General features: G+C 36.3%; 1 protein-coding gene across 2 annotated transcripts in view; it reads right to left on the bottom strand.

The window, feature by feature from the left end:
• TMEM241 (transmembrane protein 241) overlaps positions 1-8,330 on the bottom strand; it is a 40,766-nt gene extending 32,436 nt beyond the window's left edge. For both annotated transcript variants that reach the window (XR_014492047.1, XM_083358940.1), the window contains exons 1-3: positions 8,190-8,330; positions 4,387-4,433; positions 2,165-2,242 (exon numbers count right to left, since the gene is read on the bottom strand). Coding sequence is in view for 1 of the 2 variants with exons in the window: in XM_083358940.1 (XP_083215066.1) it covers positions 2,165-2,242; positions 4,387-4,433; positions 8,190-8,261 (197 nt within the window). In the remaining variant the exon portion in view is untranslated. The remainder of the gene's footprint in view (positions 1-2,164; positions 2,243-4,386; positions 4,434-8,189) is intronic.
• Positions 8,331-9,934: the final 1,604 nt, after the last annotated feature.

Genomic DNA, 9,934 nt, shown 5'->3' on the forward strand with positions numbered 1-9,934 from the left:
ACTGTCAGACAGAAATATAGAAAATAGAATACTTTACAGTATAAATTTTATAATTTTCTTCACACTGATATTAAAATTTTGGAATAAATTAACAATTGTTTACATACAATTTACTCAATTCTGAATATGAAAGACTGCAATACATGCCTGGTGGGACAGTCTTTAAACTCAAGATTTATTCAAATATATTTACTCTTCAAAGCACCTCTGTGCTACAGTTACAAATAGCAAATGTGTACCCGAAATAATTAGTTCACTTGTTCAGTTACACAGTGATACACTCTAAAGCAAAATTCAGCAATCCATAAATTGGATTGAGGTTGTAGAATGAACACTCAAAACAGGAATCCGGAATGAAAAGTTGATCATGGCTGATTCAAAAATTAAGAGAGAGCAATTTTGTCTATATTGTCTACATTCCCTCAGAAAAAAAAAGTTTCTTATCATTGAGGCGTTTCATTAATACATACAAATCTGCTCAATTCTCAGGGAGGAACTGTGTCTTTTAGCATATTTAGCTAATGTACTGATGGAGAATTCTACTTACATATAAAAATCGAATTGGTCTCTAAGTCATCTATGTAGCCATTTAATTGGATTACTGCTATACACACTACAGTACATAGAGCTGCCTTTGAAGACTAGAAGTTAGTAAGCCTATGCAGAGCAGTCACACAGAGTGCATTACCAAGTGTGTTAGTTAAAGTAGATGTCTGATGTGGAAGATTCACACAACTGTTTCAAAGCTTTCTGCCACTACTATTGAAAGTCTACGACCTTTTTTGGTAGACAGGATTGCTTTAACACAGAGATAGGAAGTGAATTTTGTCAAGTATCTTTGCTTTGCACAATACTAGAAGTAACAGCCTGCAAAGAATTTCAAAACGTTTTTGATAATCAAAACTCCTCTTATGTATTGTCTGCATGCTTATTTGTCTTTCATCAAAAGTGATGATGTTGACTTTTATAGTACACAAATATTCTCTTCCTTTCAGATATATAGAACATAGATGCTTTTATTGCTGAACTATGGCATAACAATCGTTATTCTCTGGCTTAAATTACACTGACATCTAGTGGGGTAAAACTCATGGCTCCAAATCTAAAAAAATACAGTAAAGAAAATGATGAACAAAATGATTGGTATGTTTTGAAATATCACCAGTCAAAAGGCATTGTGCATATTTCAAACTGCAGTATTTTTCATGGAACAAAGCATGACAAAAACCCAGTGAAAAAACATGAAAAAATTGTAAAAGGAAGGAAAAGTTATCCAGACCTCTCTTAAACCCCTAAAATGAGATTGTTAATAAAAGTATGGAAGCATCCAATGTTGCAGCTTCTTTTTTAAAACAGATTGTATTAGGGTAAGAGAACAGAAGTTAAATATCTGCTGCACAAAATTATGCCACAATTTAGCATTTTATTTGCATATAAATAACTACGTACACCCACCCATATTTACTCTCAGGTATAACTAAAATGATAATGCTGACAGAAATCAATATGAATCCCTTACCACCTATATGATGTTTAAAAATCTGAGTAATTGGCTAAAAATTAATTTCATATTTCTAAGGTAGCCAGCATGAATTTATCTTATTTAACATTAAACTTGATTTTCTTTCCCTAGGGAACCCAGCCTTCATGAAATAATAAACTAAACTAATAAATATTGCAAAGAGTTTTTCACTGGAATGTTGCTGACATTCAAGAAACACCGTTGTTATGTTTGTGAGTGATTTTAGCTCTAGATAGCATCTGACATTCAAAAGCTGGTTTTCATGGAATTGAGAAATCTACTCAATGTTTATGGGAATTTCAGTGGTAGAAAAGCACCCACGGTGCATATATCATGCAACATACTTAATCAAAATAGGAATTATGAATTTAGGAGAAAAATCATAGATAACTGTGTCAAATGTATCAAGATGGCAAGGATGACATGATCAAATCTCTTTTGTTTTAGTTTTATTGCACATAAAACATCCCAATAACGAAAACAATTTTAAAAAAATGTCTTTTCAAAAAATTCCACTTCAGAATACAATCAAAGTATATGGTAAAATAATCTCTCTCTCATTGGATATTAATCTAAATATTGTACTTCAGAGTCTATTTATTAACATTGGTTTATTTATTTACGCTGCACTTTCATCTATACCTTGAACTGCTGCTGATCTCAACCCAGCCAATTTTCCAGGAAACATGTAAGAGAATTCCACCAACAAGTGTCTGCCACCTGCAATTACAACACACGTAAAAAAATATAAGTTAAAGAATGTGTAATGGAGGCTCCTGGATTCTGTAAAATGTATAGGATGTGAAATTTCAGTTTCTAGCAACAGAAGCTTTATGCTTTTTTTAAATCTCAGAGTGTGCTGCTGTTGCCATTCATATGGATTCCTGTCAGGTTTTTTTTTATTATTAGAGGGTTTTTTTCAGTTATTTGGGAGCTTAGGAACAAAGCTATGCATCTAATTTAGTAATGTAGGAGCACTTAGGACTTTTGATAGGAGTCTTTCCTAGGCCAACACTGAATATTAGTGGTAGAGTGTGGACAAGTTGCTTGGAAAGCACATGTCCAATAATGAGCACATACACTTCAATAACCACTTCTTATCAAAGAACATATGTTTGTAAATGACATAGAAGACATTTTTATATTTCTACCACATGTGATGAAAAACTGAGCCCTTTCTTCTGGGAGTATGTAGATTAAATTAAATCATAAGGTTGGTACACTGAGTAAGAACCAAATGGTTCTTACTCAGTGCTAGGCTGCATTAACAGAGGGATAGAATCAAGATCACGTGAAGTACTAATACCATTTTACAATGCCTTGGTAAGGCCACACCTGGAATACTGCATCCAGTTGTGGTCACCACAATGTAAAAAAGATGTCGAGACTCTAGAAAGAGTACAGAGAAGAGCAACAAAGATGATTGGGGGACTGGAGGCTAAAACATATAGGGAACGGTTGCTGGAATTGGGTATGTGTAGTTTAACGAAGAGAAGGGTGAGGGGTGACATGATAGCAGTGTTCCAATATCTCAGGGGCTGCCACAAAGAAGAGGGAGTCAAGCTATTCTCCAAAGCACCTGAAAGCAGGACAAGAAACAATGGATGGAAACTAGTCAAGGAGAGAAGCAACCTAGAACTAAGGAGAAACTTCCTGACAGTTAGAACAACTAACCAGTGGAACAACCTGCCTCAGAAGTGGTGAATGCTCCAACACTGGAAGTTTTTAAGAAGAGACTGGACAGCCATTTGTCTGAAATGGTATAGGGTTTCCTGCCTGAGCAGGGGGTTGGACTAGATGACCTCCAAGGTCCCTTCCAACTTATTATTATTATTATTATTATTATTATTATTATTATTATTATTATTATTATTATTATTATTATTAAATAAGCAATATGAACTAAAAGACCTTAGATACACACAATGACAAATACATTTCAAACCATTTTCCTCTCATTTTTGTAAACAGACAGATGAGAAAAAGTCTTGTTTTATTAGTTTTATTAAGATACTGGATCCATTTAATCCCCCTATAGTCAAACATCTTAACTATATACCAAAAGCTCTGTAAGATTAAGAATGGCTTGATTTTTTCTTCTTCCCTATTCACACGTGTAACTGCACTCATTCAGTTTGAGTTAATATGTGATGAAAGACACCATAGGCTTAGCAAATTGTATAAACATAACAAACAGTGGCTTTATAATGAACCATGGTTGAGTATAGACCTACCATATATGGGCTGTTACTGCTAGATAGTAGTAACAAAGTTAGAGTTTTCTGTATCTCTGCTGCAATTTAATGTTGTTCAATTTTTTTCAGCTTAGATATGAAGCCATAGCTTAGTATGGCATGCAAACCATGTTTGCACATCACATCTACAGACCAGGATAATCTTGCTTATTGTGATCAATAGAAATGAAAACATATCATGCATGCATTATTCCCACAACTTACTGTTATTAAGATATAATATTTATTTATTTATTTATTTATTAATGGGACTTATATCCCGCCCTATCTCCCGAAGGACTCAGGGCGGCTAACAACAATAACATACAATAAATACAGAAATTAAGATAAAATTAAAATTAAAGGCCTCTGTACAATAAATTAAAATTAAAAAACAAATTAAAATAAATTAAAAATTAGAGTTAAAAAATTGGAAACATAATATAGCCTGGAGGATCAGCAATCAGGCTTACTAATAGGAAATGTAGTCCAGAAGGATACTAGGTAAGCATAATATTGTAAGAGCTCTCCAGGTGAGGAAAAATAGCAATTGGAAAACATGCAGTACAAAGGTTCAATCCCCATTGATTAAATACTTCTTTTTTCATGCATATATGAAATTATGCTTACCCTTGAAAAAGTGTTGGATAGGTGAATTTCAGGACAGATAGGACATACTGGAAAAATCAGAAAACACAACTTTATATATTATTCCTACACACGAATGAAAATATGTTTTATATAAATCATAGCATACTTTTATGACCCAATAGGCATAGTGGGAATGTGGACTGGAATCATTCACCCAAAAGAGCTGCCATTACGATTATGGACAGTCACAACTCCAGTAAGGTTGTATCTGCTCCTTATCACTTTTACTAGGTGTTATCTTTTCCCCAATAACTTTATTGAAAATTATATTATACAGATAAAACTAACAGTACAACCTACATAGTAGAGAAATATATTAAAAAGTAAAACATTAAGAAGTACAGAAAAAGAAGAAAGGGGGAAGAAAAAATAAAAATAAAAAAAGGAAACCTCCATCTCCAGTTGACTTTAACAACTTATCAGTATTTCTTAAAGCACAACCAACACATCTTCATCCCATACATTACCCCAATTTCTATAAATCCATCTCTAAAACCTCATCTCTCTACATTAATCAGCAAGAATCCATTAAGGCTTATCAGAAATAGCGTAACTGTTACAAACTATGTCTGTAACACCCGATTTGAATCCTTCCTTTCATATTTATCTCCATTTAAACATATACCCCCATTTCATCTCAATTAAGCAAAATCTTTAAAACATCACCCAATCCTAGTTTTAAAAAAACCATTAAATCAAGTGTGTATTTTTTTTCTTCTTTGTCCCAATAATTTTTAAATTCCTCAAAAGAGAATTCTAATATTCTAACAAATTCTCATGCTTTGTCTCTTCTCTCAAAATTCTTGGCATCTTTGTCAAGTCGCTTTTGTAATTCCAGTATGGCAACTTTTAACACTTTTATAGCATGTTTTAATTCTTCTGTAAAGGTAAATAACTTTAAAACTTCCATTCATCATGTCCCAAAAATATATTTTAAGGTAGCCATCTAGTGTCCAACTTTCAAAATCTTCATATCAATTATTTTGAAGTATAAATACAATTATTTCAATTAACTTCAAAGTTTTAAATCAAGCCCATCTGAGTCTTAATCTATTTAGAACTTTCTAAAGCAGACATGTCAAACACAAGGCCCGGGGGCCGGATCCGGCCCACGAAGTGGTTTCATGCGGCCCGCGAAGCCATCCTGGAAACAGAGAGGGAACGGCCCCCACTGCCTTGGCCCTGGCCCAGAGACCCTCCTCCTGCCAGAGACCCCCAGTTCTGTCCCACTCCTGCCCAGGCCCCCCCATAGGCACCCTTGATGCGAACGATGTAGAGCTGGCCATGCCCACCCAGTAGGCCATACGCACTTTAGCCACGCCCACCCAGTAGGACACGCCCATCCTGGCCACACCCACCCGGCCCCCTGAGGGCAACCGCAATGCTGATGCGGCCCTCAATGAAATTGAGTTTGAACCCCTGTTCTAAAGCCAACGTTAATCATCATTTTGCTGTATATTTAAAAATACTTTTTGTTACCGTACGTATGTTTATATTTTTAATTAAACTTTTTTGCTTTTAAAGGATTGAGAAAAACACAGCCAATGATTTCAATAAAATTTGCTGGTCTGAATGTTCTTGAGCTTTAAAAAAAAACTTTAAAAAACAGCAAAAAAAACCAAAAAACATCAAATCCATAGAGATTAAAAGTTGATCCTGTCAAACTTAAAGTTCATACAGGCAACGTTAATGGCTGTAAGCACAATGAAATCCTGCAACTCCCAGCTAAGTGCAAGCCAACTGCAAAATGAAATTCCTGCAATCTCTTCACAAAAACCCCCAGCTGTCTGAAGTACCTATTGCAATTTCTCCTTATTCTGGAGAGATTTTGGCAGCCCAAATTTTGAGGACCATATTTGGGGACCATTTTCAGCCTATTCTAGAAGGGTGACAGTTGACTATGATGGCTCACTGAAAATTCCTCTTTTCTTTCTTTTCTGGTTTTTTCCATAGACCTCACTGGCCTAAAAAAGTTTTATCATTTTTATTGGATAAAAAGATGTAACCTAGTAGTGAACTAGAAATTAGAAGCTCATGAATTCTGATTCATCCTTAGGCACAAAAGTTGGCTGGGTGATTGTAAGTTAATTATATTTTCCAACACACCTCAATGGGTTGTTGCTTTGGGGAAGATAGGAAGTGGGACAATTAGATGTAAAAAACAAAGGCAATATTGAAATCTAATGAATAATTGTGTCTGAATGATATTATAAAGACATACTTCATTTCCTGGGTGTATCCTCACTTTGTTTTGAAAATTGTATTTGAAAATGTAATACTGAGAGCATTCATTATATTATCATAAAGTGACCATGGACAAGCCACACGTATTGAAGATGGATGTGGCTTCATGCCCCAAATTAGAAGCCAATACGGTAATTGTCTAACATAAAATTAGAAGCCAGTAATTGACTAACACAGCATGTATTAAATGAACACATTCCTCTATCACAGAATATTTAGATCTACTTTTGTGAAATGATGAGACAAGTAATCAGTTGTTAAGATACAGTAAGAGTATAAATTTAAGGTGAAGATCATGGAATGCTGATTCAGTATAAAGAAAAATAGTGAATAACTGATAATTGACCATGTTGTTTCAGAATATAAAGTGAGCAAGGCCACATTTTGAAGGGAGAATCATCAATTGTATACATGCTCCCTTCATTACTATACTGTAGAGTGGTCATATCAAAATTATCTCCCAGGAGATAACAATGGGTGTGTGTATGGACCCTTAAAAAGAATCAAGTTAAATAGTGGAACCAATTATTCACAGATTTTGGCTGGCTTCTTTTCCCTGAAAATGTTCAGAGACTAGACAGCCATTTGTTAAGGATCCTTAATTTGAATTCCAGGACTGAACTGGGCATTGGACTCAACTCAATGATTACAAGATCAGTATTAATTTCATAGCTTCTCACTCTCTCTCTCTCTCTCTCTCTCTCTCTCTCTCTCTCTCTCTCTCTCTCTCTCTCTCTCTCTCTGTGTGTGTGTGTGTGTGTGTGTGTGTGCTTCCTAAAAATTGAGATAAAAGGCTATTTTCATTATATCTATATTAATTGACCAATAATTTACCCTATTGACTTCACTTTCCAGATTTACATTGAACACTGAACTATAAACTAACTATATGAACCTCTCAATATACTAGGGTGAAATGTGGTTGGTTGGTTTGAAGTTCAGAGTGTCAGACTCAGCTAGAGACAGTTTTTCTTTTACTAGGGCATTTGACTTCTAGACTGTAATCACTATCTGATATTAAGTCCCACTGAAAATCGGAGAACTTATCTTCCATTCAAATTGTGCATTTTTGTGAATTAAATCAGCTGAAATCTTCCTTCACGGACTGTCCCCTGAAGACGGTGGATTTCCCATTGTTCTCTTCCCCAATTCTCATTGTCAGGCAGGACGCCGGTTGGGCTGAACCAGGGGTAGGCAACCTCGGCTCTTTTATGACTCATGGACTTCAACTCCCAGAATTCCTGAGCCAGCCAAGCTGGCTCAGGAATTCTGGGAGTTGAAGTCCATGAGTCATAAAAGAGCCGAGGTTGCCTACCCCTGGGCTGAACGAAGGAACCGCGGTGTTCAAACACAAAGATTTCACAAAAAAGCGAACCTCTACAAGCAGGTTTTAATCACGGAGAAATACACCTCGGGCAACCCTTGAACTCCTCTGAAATGTTGGAATCCCAAGCAGACCACCCCAAACCCAACCAGAGGAAAAGGAATACAGAATGGGCAGTTTGTAATACTGTCGTTGGTAGCTCCTCCATCCTCACCTTGTTGGTGAAATAAGAACTCAAGTAGAACAAACAGAAAGCAAGACCAGTGGCAGGTCTCTTGAAAGGCATCAGTCAAAGCATGTCACCAGGCTCGGAGCAGAGAGTTAAAGCATCTCCGTCTGGCTGCATGTGGCTGCCATAACAGGGACACGTCGCTGATGCCTTTGCTCCAATGAGCGCAAAGACAAGGAGCCGAGGAACAGCCTTCTTAAAGGGGCAGTGCTCCCTCTAAGTCAGGGGTAGGCAACCTTGGCTCTTTTATGACTCGTGGACTTCAACTCCCAGAATTCCTGAGCCAAGGTTGCCTACCCCTGCTCTAAGCCGTATTTTTCAACTAGACCTAGGAATTCTGGGAGTTGAAGTCCGCATATCTCATTGTTGCCGGGGTTGAGAAATACTGCTCTAGAGCAGTATTTTGGTCTCCGGACCCCTGAAAGCCAGTTGGGTTTATTGAAGACAACCAAAGTTAATGGATTATAACTATTGATATATACTGCATTAGAAATTAAAATAGAAATGTAAACATATTTATTTATTTGACTTTGCAGACTCCCTGAGACGCCCAGATGGAGTCTTGAAACTGCTTCTCCAGAGCAAAGAAAGTGTCTGTATTCCAGCTGTTTTCAGAAAGGACTTAGATCAAAGGAATAGATTGGCAGAATATAGCTGATATTTGTGAAAAGGCATGCTGTCTTAGAAACTTGTCAGCATAATTTTGACTAAGTTTTTCAAAATGCAAAATGGGATATGATAGAATTAGAGAAAACAATGGAAAAGACAAGAAAAAGTCTAAGGTCCTACATTTTTTTTCAAAGGCTGAAATAGGACATCAATTCAAAATGCCTGTGATTTTTTCATTAGACAAAAGCAACCCATCTTTGAGGAACTTTAAGACATCACTCATCTCTACTTGAACTCCATTACAAAGAGAGAGACTTGTGGTTTCTCCAAAGCTACAGCTTTATTACAGCCAATATTTTGGTCTATTAAAATTTATTTCATCATGTATGCTGATTAAATTAATTTAATTGTAAGGTTTTTTCGCTGTTTTTGCTGCCTCTGGATACCACTGCCCGTCTGTTCCTTTATATTATTTTAATCGTAGAACTAATGTGAGCAGTGCATAATCCAACACTTTTTTTATTTATACCTTTTAACTTGACATGTTACATTTACGATTCAGGGAAGGTGAGCTACAGTGTCTTCCGGGTCCTAAAATTAAAGCAGTGTGAAGAACAGTTCGTGACACCGATCAGCATAATATTACACTAAAACCTGTGGTATCTTTGCTTCATTCGTGTTTTATTATTTGATACTAGTAAGAGCTTTTTCTCTGCACGTGTGTACGGAAAGCTAAAAGAAGTCAAATACTTCTTGATTAGGAGGCTAATCAAAACAGGAAAAAAAAGAGGTAGCACTAATGGCTGTTCAGCCTGCCACTCATTCCCTGGTTCCTAGCCCAGAGAGTAAACGTAACACAGTTGTACTAACGCAGGGGTAGGCAACCTCGGCTCTTTTATGACTCATGGACTTCAACTCCCAGAATTCCTGAGTCAGCTAAGCTGACTCAGGAATTCTGGGAGTTGAAGTCCATGAGTCATAAAAGAGCCGAGGTTGCCTACCCCTGTACTAACGAAACTCCTTTTGTGGAGTCTTTGGTGCTCTATGAGCTTTTACTCAAAAGCACAAAAACCGCTTTTTGTTTTGAAGCCATTTTTGCAACCTGATGACCGTTTATTCCA

This window comes from Vipera ursinii, assembly GCF_947247035.1.
Source record: "Vipera ursinii genome assembly, chromosome: 3".
NCBI classification, from domain to species: Eukaryota; Metazoa; Chordata; class Lepidosauria; order Squamata; family Viperidae; genus Vipera; species Vipera ursinii.